Source organism: Cotesia typhae, unplaced genomic scaffold (genome assembly GCF_013202065.1).
Source record: "Cotesia typhae breed Kobodo isofemale line unplaced genomic scaffold, CoteBio_Ctyphae contig_34, whole genome shotgun sequence".
Lineage (NCBI taxonomy): Eukaryota > Metazoa > Arthropoda > Insecta > Hymenoptera > Braconidae > Cotesia > Cotesia typhae.
In genome coordinates, this window is record NW_027423742.1 from 1,510,010 (window position 1) to 1,521,369 (window position 11,360).

At 31.3% G+C, this 11,360-nt stretch overlaps 2 protein-coding genes across 2 annotated transcripts; both read right to left on the minus strand.

Moving 5' to 3' along the window:
- Positions 1–3,364: 3,364 nt before the first annotated feature.
- LOC141526542 (uncharacterized) lies at positions 3,365–10,357 on the minus strand. Its single transcript, XM_074241577.1, has 4 exons — positions 10,269–10,357; positions 9,497–9,773; positions 3,657–3,834; positions 3,365–3,570 (listed from the first exon to the last, which is right to left on the minus strand). The coding sequence occupies exons 2-4, from the start codon at positions 9,590–9,592 to the stop codon at positions 3,515–3,517; spliced, it is 330 nt and encodes a 109-aa protein (XP_074097678.1). The 5' UTR covers positions 9,593–9,773; positions 10,269–10,357; the 3' UTR covers positions 3,365–3,514.
- LOC141526491 (uncharacterized) lies at positions 7,463–8,614 on the minus strand. Its single transcript, XM_074241526.1, has 3 exons — positions 8,054–8,614; positions 7,908–7,966; positions 7,463–7,510 (listed from the first exon to the last, which is right to left on the minus strand). The coding sequence occupies exons 1-3, from the start codon at positions 8,595–8,597 to the stop codon at positions 7,463–7,465; spliced, it is 651 nt and encodes a 216-aa protein (XP_074097627.1). The 5' UTR covers positions 8,598–8,614.
- Positions 10,358–11,360: the final 1,003 nt, after the last annotated feature.

Here is an 11,360-nt window from a genome sequence, read left to right on the forward strand (position 1 = left end):
AACCATCTAATATCTAATCCATCGGGACTTTTACCCTTTGATTTTTGAAATGTGAGACTTAACGCTTTGGTTACATCAGCTATATCAATTTCAGTCTACTCAATGTGAGAATTTACTTGACTACTATATTGCGATAATAATGAATCAAGAGATTCAAGGTCACATGAGGGATGTCGACAAACCATATTAACAAAGTGCCTGTTTAAATCAGAAGCATCGAAATAATTTAGAGGAGTCGAGGTACTTCTGGTCAGACCCTGATGTCTATATAGTTTGCTCCATATAGTAGTTCCATAGGGTAGATTAGATAAAGAAGTCTTAAGATAATTTTCGAGCGCATTTGTTAGTATTAATTTTAATTCTTTTTTTTTTTTTGACTTATAGAGTAAAAAGAGGTCAACATTTTTGGTTCTTTTTGCACGCTTATACAAAGCATCAGAATCTTTACATTTTAACCTAAGATCTTTTGTTAACCACTGATTTAAGGGTCTTGTAATCTTATGCGAAACTAACGGTGCAAACTCATCTAAGAAATCTAATACATTGGTTAGAAAAATATTGTACAAGTGATTAGGATCGGCAGCATCAAGGTCATTTGAAAGTCTTAACGAGCTCAGGAGAGTATTTGACAATGCATCATGATTAGATTCACAAAATCTCTGATATGTAATCAATTTCTCAGTTTGTTTTGGGATCTCAAAAAAATATTCACAAACAAGATAATCGTGACCACTGATAAACGGTTGAAATGTGGTTCTTTAAATGACAAGATATAAAAGAGAAATCTAATAGACCACAATTTAGGTCACCTGTTATAAGGTTTTTATAATTTGCCATCCACTTCGAGAGGTTTTCAAAGAACTCATCTAATAAGTTCCCTTTTGGCCTACAATAAATGATTGATAATAGGAGATGGTTATCAGTAAATGAGACAACATCAAGAAATCAATACTCCGGTTGATTTACATGATCTGCTGTTGATGCAGAGAGTAATTTCGCTTTCAAGGAATTATGAATATAACAGGCAACACCACCATCCATCATAAATCGACCAGTATCTGAGTGTATCAAATTTCGATCTCTTCTAAACATTTTATAATTATCTATATTAAATAAAGAATCATCAAGAATAGATTTGAGCCATGTTTCAGTCAAGGCCACAATATAAGGTTTGGCTTCAGCAAGTAAATTTATTAATTGCGCAAGATGCCCATTTAAGCTATTTACATTTAAACTTAGAGGCCTTACAGACGTTAACTTACTATTAGAATTATCAGACAAATCTAATTTATGTTATTTTAATTTAATTAAATCAGAATCTGAGCTAATCTTAATTTTATCTGAGCGTTCACCTTTCTTAGTGAATATAATCCTATTTTGGACCCATGTATACTTAAAATTTAAACTTTTAGCTTTCATTTTTGTTGCGATTAACAGTTTATAAATATCAGAATGGAGAAACTCATTTATATATATGTTACCCTTGGACGAATTTTTAACAATAGTGGAAAAAACTTCATTTACAGGTATATTTTTGTGTTTTTTCTTCGATTCAATACCGTAGTCACGTATTTGTGGTGATTTTAATTCAATTAAGACAGCATGCAGGACTGGCCGGTCACTTTGTCTACCATTTACACTAGTATTATTATATAACCATCTAAGTTTGAATTCCTATTAAGTTTCTTAATGCTTAAAATATCAGATACTAAATTAGATACATTTAACTCATCAAAAACACTTGACATAACATCCATCTCTGATAGGGCTCCTGTCACAGTCTCTGGAATACCTGAGATGACCAGATTAGAAGCGATATGAGCAAAACCAGAAGCGGATGATACTATCGATGAGCATGATGATAGAGCGTTTAAGACTTCCGTGTTTTGAGTTGTTTTCTCTTCCAGAGCAACTAACTTAGAATCAAATTCAACAATTTTTTCAGTAATTTTAGTCACGATTATTGATAGATTGAGAATCTTGCTTGCAGTTGTAGTTTGTTTCTCCTGCAAACTATCTAGGCGCTTTCCCAGTTCATCAAATTTCGTGGACATAGAATTGAATTCTTCTCTGATACTTGGCAGCTCAGCAATAATTTGAGACTGAGCTACAATTGATTGCATAAATGTTGTTAACTTGTCATTAGTTGAAATAGTAGACAAACCATCTGGTAAGGTACTGGAGGATCGCGTAGACATTTGAGAAGTTTTTTTCATTTTATTCAATAATCTGGAGTTATTCAATTCTGAAATTGATGTTGGATCAGAGGTTGGCGAGAAGAAAACTGAATGACTAGATGCCGATGATAGCAAAGATGGTAAGCGTAACATTAAGTTACACACAAGGCCAGCAGCGCAGTGAGGTCATTATTTCAAGGTAAAAGCACTCACACACTCTTGAGTTTGGATAAGACTAAACCAACGTCCAGAAAACAGTATAGTCACTAGTGTAGAGACTCATACATAATTTGACCACACAAATACACTGAGTTCAGGAAAATGTGCGCTATGTAAGGTGCACCATAGATGAGTGCTTAGCCAAAATAATGAACGTTTAATTTCGATCAAAAAATGCAGATTTACAAATTAGCACACTTGATTTCATAAAACCAGATATATCACCGAATAGAGCACAATTTGCTGAAAAGAATGAGACCAAAATTAAAATTTAATGATTCTAAATAGTAACCAAAAACTACAGAACAGAACATAGTGAAAAAACGTGTACACGCTGCAATGCTTGCCTGAAGCTTACTTTCATAAAAATAAAAATTTTAAAATGAGACCACGACGTACCCATACGAAGTTTGAAAACCGGCCCTTGGACGGCCCATCGCCGGGCGAAGGATGACAATTAACGGCCGGACATTGGCGTCTTTTAATGGCCCATCGTCGGCTGATTATACAAATGATAACCCCGGCCCATTAATGGTAGTTGATGATCGGCCGATTAATGGCCCCAGCAATGGGCCATGAACTATTTAAATTATCGGCCCATTAATAATTTTGAATTATCGGCCGATTATTCCAACAAATATTGGCCCGTTAACGGCAAATGAACAGAAAATCATAAAAAATAATAATAATATTATGATTTTTTTTTTAGAATATTTTTTTTATATTATTATTGTTTTTATTTCAGAATATTTCTATATTATTATTGTTTTTATTTTAGAATATTTTAATATTATTATTTTTATATTTATTTATAAACTACATTATTAATAACTTTTTGCGGAATAATTTGATTACTTAATTAAAATAGTTAGTTGATAACTGCATAAAAATTTAACTGCCTGTTTTTACTCAAATTTTTATTATTCTAGATAATTCTTATCAAAATGAAACATGAACAGCGACTTTATTTGAACAAGTTTAAAATAACTTAAGTTTTTTTTTAAGTTTTAAATTTAAAAAATCAAAAATATAAAAATAAAAAAAAAAATTTATGCCGAGAGAGATCTTTCTTTTCGCCCATGTTCTCGGTCATTACAACCAGATAGCCATTTCCCAACTTATCCGGCAAAATTTGTGCATTCCTCAGAATCACCAAATTTTTCGGTAACTACATCTGTGATAAAAAAAAAATTATAAATTTAATACTACATACTTAAGACTTTTAACACTTTTGATAAACATTGATTATTTTTACAATACCTCTCATGCATTTATAAGTTTCCGTACTACTGAAGTTGAGTTTTGCAAATCCTTTTATTATTTTTCCTGTCCCTGAATAGTGTGATTCAACACTTTTAGTCAATAAAGCAGATGCCATTTTACATATACATCCTCTAGCAGTAGTCTGTCCATAAATTAAAACACGAAGAAGTACCATCTGAAAAAAAACAAAAAAAAATATATATATATATATGAAGGGTGATTCAGAATGACCTTCACGGCGGAAAACTGTAGATAGAGGAGACGATTCTAAGAATAAAGTTCCTTAGTCGCTTTTCGATATTCTCAATAGTTTATGAGTTATTCAAAATGTAAATTGACCAATTACAGACAAGCTTTAGGAATTAAAAAAAATAAAAAAGAATAATAAATAAGTTTAGCGCCACTGCCACAGCAGACTTCAAGTTAAACGATATTTATTTAATTTGAAAAGTTCGATTTCTCACAAAAAAAAAAAATATAAAACATGCAATTACAACCTAGAACGTATTTGTATATTTTTTTCATCGTTTCCTTTTCACAGAAAACGTTATCGACTTAAGATGATGCAAATATTAAAAGTATAACTTCCGGAGAATTGACAAAATAAATTACGTGTTTTTAAATATATAAACTTTCACCAAGAATAAAGAAAATTTTTTAAACTAATAAAATTGTCTTACTGAAATAATAGCAATTTCAAACAGACAAAAATATAGATATAGACTATACATAAAATAATTATTGAAAAATCTCTGGTTTGCTTGCTCTGTCTCGCTCAAGAGTTCGCTAAACGCTTGATGTACGTCATAGCATATTTGCGAGACGGCCAGAGAGATGTCCGGCGAGACGTCCAGCGAGATGTCCGGCGAGACGTCCAGCGAGATGTCCGGCGAGACGTCCAGCGAGACACACAGCGATACGGCCAGCGAGACAGCCAGTGAGATGTCAGGCGAGACGTCCAGTGAGATGGTCAGCGAGATGTTCAGCGAGACGTCCTGCGACACAGCCAGCGAGACGGCCAGTGAGACGTCCTGCGACACAGCCAGCGAGACGGCCAGTGAGACGTCCTGCAAAACAGCTAGCGAGATGTCCAGCGAGACCTCCTGCGAGACAACCAGCGAGATGTCCGGCGAGATGACCGTCTCGCCGGACATCTCGCTGGACGTCTCGCTGAGTGTCTCGCCGGACATCTCGCTGGACGTCTGGCTAACCGTCTTGCTGGGCGTCTCGCTGGACATCTCGCAAGCTGTTTTGCAGGACGTCTCGCTGGCCGTCTCGCAGGACGTCTCGCTGAACATCTCGCTAGACGTCTCGCCTGACATCTCACTGGCTGTCTCGCTGGCCGTATCGCTGAGTGTCTCGCGGGACGTCTCGCCGGACATCTCGCAAATATGCTATGACGTACATCAAGCGCTTAGCGAAGTCCTGAGCGAGACCGAGCAAGCAAACCAGAGATTTTTCAATAATTATTTTATGTATTGTCTACATCTATATTTTTGTCTGTTTGAAATTGCTATTATTTCAGTAAGACAATTTTACAAGTTTAAAAATTTTGTTTTTATTCTTGGTTGAAGTTTATATATTTAAAAACACGTAATTTATTTTGTCAATTCTCCGGAGGTTATATTTTTAATATTTGCATCATCTTAAGTCGATAATGTTTTCTGTGAAAAAGAAACGATGAAAAAAATATACAAATACGTTCTAGGTTGTAATTGCATGTATTATTTTTTTTTTTGTGAGAAATCGAACTTTTCAAATTAAATAAATATCGTTTTACTTGATGTCTGCTGTGGGAGTGGTGCTAAACTTATTTATTATTGTTTTTTATTTTTTTTTAATTCCTAAAGCTTGTCTGTGATTGGTCAATTTACATATTGAATAACTCAAAAACTATTGAGAATATCGAAAAGCGACTAAGGAACTTTATTCTTAGAATCGTCTCCTCTATCTACAGTTTTCCGCTGTGAAGGTCATTCTGAATCACCCTGTATATATATATATATATATATACATATTAGGGTGGTCCTTATGTTGGGTTTTTTGAAATTTTTTTTCCCGATAGTTCAAAATCGGTTCAAAATCTATAAAAAAAAAAATCATGCCAAGTTATAGCTCTTAATTTTAATATTAACCCGCGCCCCCGACGGTAAAAGTTTTAAAGGAAAATAACATGGGAAAAGTTATATTTTTACTTTGGAATTTTTTACGTCATAAACTAACCAACAAATCACATCAAAAATATTCTTTCTAATGCAAAATTTAACGGTCTATAAAAAAGGTCTCTTATCATTTTTGATAATTCTAACGGTTTTGAAGTTATTCGAGGTCTAAATTGAAACTATAATCTTTTTCATAGTTTTTTCTGGTCATTTAATAATTCAACAATCATAGACGGGTTATTATTCATATTAGATTACTTTTTTACTTATGCATATAATTTTGAACTATAATTTACGTGAAAAGTATTAATCAATTAAAGAAGTGTATTATTAATATTTTAATGAATCGAAAATGTACAAACATTACCATTTTTATTTTTAATTACAGATACTTTCATGAAGTTTTTACATTAGTTTTTTTAAGTGCGTCAGGAAACATTTGACGATGATCATTAACCAATTGTAACACGTATTGCATTTGTTTTTCATCCTTAGTATAACGATTACAAAAATCTTGCACTAGTTTAACTCCTCTTTCAGCACAGTCATTCACAACCGATAGTTTTTTAGCGAATCGTAATGCAGTTTTATAGTGTTCATTATGAGCCCATTCCGAAGGATGAATCTTTAAAAATTCTGTTTGTGACTCGAATCTATTGAAAAAATTGATCGATTCTGCAGTTACGAAAAAGTCAATATCATTATATAATAATTCAGTTATGCTCTTAGTTTGAAAGCGTTTAACACTACATTTTTCACTAGTATAATCCAAGTCTTCTTCCGGAATATCATCAATCACAATTGTTTCTTCTTCTTTACGCAGCTTAGCGACAATTTTTAATTTTGTTTCTTGTGAAACTTCCTCATCAAAAATAGCCATGATTGCTAATTCTGGTGATAAATACCACAAGTGATTCATAAATCTACTAATTGCCACAGTAGCAAGATTACTGTTGATTGCCTTAAAGTTGTTGAGTTCTTTTATAAACTGTAGATCATGGTACGGAGCGTTGACACTATTTGACGACGAAAACCAAGCTTTAACATAAACCATTGTCACAAAAACACATATTTGCCGTAGTTTATTATCTTCACCTTTTTTCAATGACAATTGCTCCCGAAGCATGTACATTTTCAATATATAAATAGCTTTTGCCATCCATCGTGAATGGTGACAAGCTCCTGGCTTACGAAAACTAAATTTTTCGGGGATGACACCGATAAAAACTAAAGTAAGCTCTAATAACTCTTTGTAATCATCACGAGGCAGTTGTGATGCAAGAGTTTCAGTCGCAAAAGTTCTAATAGATTCAATTTTTTCATTTGTCAAGATATTATCATTTTTTGGATCATCTAAACCTGTTTTGTAACTGAGTTTATTTAAATCTCCCCATTGCTTTTGGAATCGGATAAAAAGTGGAACATTAGGACCAACAGTATTTGGAAAAACAGCTTCGAAGACATATCTTAGGACTATTTCAAATATATGATGCCTACATGGAAGATACAACAAATCTCTTTCTAACAATTTTTCCAGTAATGTAGCAGCACCATTACGAAGGCCTAAATTTGAAGGAGTAGTGCCACAGCATATTGCTTTTACAGATATGTCGAATCCCCAGTCACATAATGTCTTATGAACTACAGAAGCTTGTGCCATTCCAGTTCCATCTTCACTCGTTGGTACACCTAACATAATTTCTTTACTTTCTGAAGTAATTATTATAGGCAATCGATGAACAGTTTCTGTATTTAACAAATTAGGTAATAATTTTCCATCCCAATGTACAACAATAGATGATAACTTTAAGTCTTGGAAATGTTTTTTTATTTCTATTGATTTTGACTCTCGCATAGTAAGCCGACATCGGCGAATAGATGATCGATTGACAATAATGGAATTAATATCCACTTCTAATAATTTTAAATCAATAAGCGACTGACAAATAGCTGTAGTTATAAACACAGCATCTCTGTCGCTTACTTTACAACGGTCAAAAGTAGCTACAACTCTTTCGTTGAGAATATTGTGAGTTCCTCTTATATTTCTTGATTTAAATTGGCCGGCAGTAGTTGGAATGTATACTTCTCCAGTAGAGACTGATTGAGCACTTCCTTGGCTTGATAAGAGTTCAACGTTTTTGTCTACAAAAAAGGATAATGATAAGATACAAAATATCTTCACTATAAAATAATAAAATATCAATGAGTAAGTTAATTATGATAATTTACCAAATAATGATTTTTCTTTTTCACTTTCCAATTTAGGTTTTTCGAAATCCAATTGTTTCTCTAATTTTTTAACACCAATTTCATCGTCATCGTATTTCGTCTTAATATTTGCAATAAAACCAATTCGTTCATCTGATCTCTGATTATTCAAGAATTCTTTGGAATTTTCATCAACCATTTCAAATACATTTGACGGTGCGATGTCAAATAATTTTTTTAATGAACAGGAAAATTCATTTTGTTTTTTCACAGCAACTTCACTCCGATTTCTATGTTTAAGAAGTATGCGCCACTCATCATACAGTTTTTTCAACTTATCTCGACATCTTTGCACATCTTGAACGGGAATTCGAGCTTTCTTCCAAAACACAATAATTTCATCAATCACTGCAGCAACACTATCTGTGATAGTATTATTTAAAATACGTGTATAAAAAAATAACACTTTCAAAGCTTGCAATTTCGATGGTAATTTGTTACCTACGATTTGAACGTCAACATCACCAATCAAAAAAATGTTTTGACGTAAACGTGATAACTCCATATTTAACTGATTACTTAAATATCGGATAAGTGAACTCAAAAAATTTATTTATATATCAAAAAGGCATCAGTACTAGTAATTGAACGATTTTGATCAAGCTGAGAAATAAATGTAGGTTATGAGTAATCTGAGAATTAATTTTAGTGTTAGAGATTGAAGTAAAATCTAATAGATGGCGGCATGATCGCTTTCTAAAATGTTTTTAACCAGAAATCAAAATTTGAAATTGGAGTTTGTTGATATTTGTACCAATAACAATAAAAATCGAGACAATAGGTCCCGAATTTCTTTTGTATCCAAAAAAAGGAAAAAATCTTTAAAATGTTCGACAGTTCAGGCTAAAAAAATGAATTGGTGTTACTATTATTCCAAAGTTACAGTTACTTTGAAAATTTTCTAAACAAAAAAATCCAATGAGATCCAAGGGGATTATAAAGAATAACCGGTTCATGATTTATGAACTATTAAATAACCAAAAACACAGAAAAAACTATGAAAAAGATTATAGTTTCAATTTAGACCTCGAATAACTTCAAAGCCGTTAGAATTATCAAAAAATGATAAGAGACCTTTTTTGTAGACCGTTAAATTTTGCATTAGAAAAAATATTTTTTGATGTGATTTGTTGGTTAGTTTATGACGTAAAAAATTCCAAAGTAAAAATATAACTTTTCCCATGTTATTTTCCTTTAAAACTTTGACCGTCGGGGGGCGCGGGTTAATATTAAAATTAAGAGCTATAACTTGGCATGATTTTTTTTTTATAGATTTTGAACCGATTTTGAACTATCGTGAAAAAAAATTTCAAAAAACCCAACATAAGGACCACCCTAATATATATATAATTTATGTGACATCAATATAGTGTAAATCGTTATTAAATTAAGTATAAATTTTACCAATGCTTCTTTTTTTGACTTTGACTCTTTTACGTCGACATCAAATTTCTTAAAATCTTCTAAATCTGTAAAGGGAAATGTCACATCTAATTTCATTTTCGCATCAGATAGGCTAAGTTGAGGAGTTCCAGGTAGATTATTAGCCAACAATGTATTTTTTAATTCATAAAAGTTTTTTTTCAAATCATACTGCAAGCTTTTTTTTCGCTAAATAGATTGCGTTTTATTGAATCATCTAGATCGCGTAGCTTTTTGTCCAAGTAGACCTTCAAAGATTCTAGAAAAAGAAAAGTATCTTTAAAAGATATATTTATTTATTTAATAAATAAATTTTGATTAAAATTCAATCTTACGGAAATCAAACACTTCATCACTTTCATGAATTGGCCCCAATATATTGTTATTTATATTCTGTGATTCATCCGTAAGATAAATTTATCAAGTTTTTAAATTTAAAATATCTAATTCGTTTAATTAATTTTATATAATCATTAATAATAAATCTTCAAAAATATCCTATTCAGTAATTTACTACTCGTAGAATCAGAAAACTTTCAATAAATAAATAAATTTTCCAGCTAGTCAAATTAAATTAAATTTATAATTTAAATAATTTTCATTTAAAACACTACTTTTTTAATAATGAACAAAGTTAATCATGTTTTGATTAATTATTTTTATCCAATAATTTAATTATATTTATTTTTTTTTACATCAAAAATCAGTTTGTTTTTTTTGTTTTTTTTTTTTTTTAATAAAAAAAATACCGTACCATCATTTAGTAGTTTCTCAAGTGAACTTTTTTCTTTGCGGGAAGTAGAGATTCGACTTGTATTATTTTGCATGGGTAATATACTGCGTAGATCTTTTCCAACTGCAACGTTACTCAGTATTTTTGGCTTTGCACTGCCGGTGTGCTTATTACTTTCGTCGTCCGTGCTCTTCAGATCCAAAGTTGTAAACGCTCGATTTAAGCGTCTTTGTCCTTGTTTATAACTATCTATTTTAACATAGATTAAGAGTCTCATAATATACTTATTATAATTTTACTATTTATTAGAAATTTGTCAGAAAAATATCTATAAAATACTTATTATACTTATGATAGTTAATATTAAAGAAAGATTTCTGATGAATTTAAAAAAAAAAAATTACCTGCGTAACTCAGAATTTTGATGGTGTATGTGGACCAACTTTTTTTTGCATCACGTAACTCACGTGCATATTTTTCCAGCTTACAATAATCGTTAGATGGTGGGTATTGGCATGAAAATCCATCACTTTCTTCCGTAATCCATTTGCTAGGAATTAAATCAATATCTTTTGTAACATTTGGATCACTAGCTGCAAACTCAACTACTGCATAAATATTTTTTTCACCAACTTCCGCCATCTATAAGTAAATATATTAAATCAAATCATTAATATTATTTAAATCACTTCAACCTTCCCAATTATAAATATTGCTTATTTATCACGTCAACCACTATTTAAGATGTTAAGAAATTAGCAAATATCTAACAATTATATTTTTTTTTTCATCAATTTAATAAAAGTAACACAAATAATTTTTTTAATTGCACTTAGAACTTTTAAAATTTTTAGATATGAAGTTTTTTAGAATTAAAAAATAATTTTCATAATCTTTAGATGTCGGTTTACCTAACTTTTATTTACTTAAATTAGATAAACAGACAGAAAATAGATAAGACGATAAATAATGTGTAAAAACTCTCAAAATATTAATTAATAATCAACTTATTTAATTAATTAAACACTTACTTCACAAATTTTTGGTTAGAAAGCCGGCAAACCAGAAGCAACACACGAGACAACAGTACTGAGGCAAGACACTTGACACACA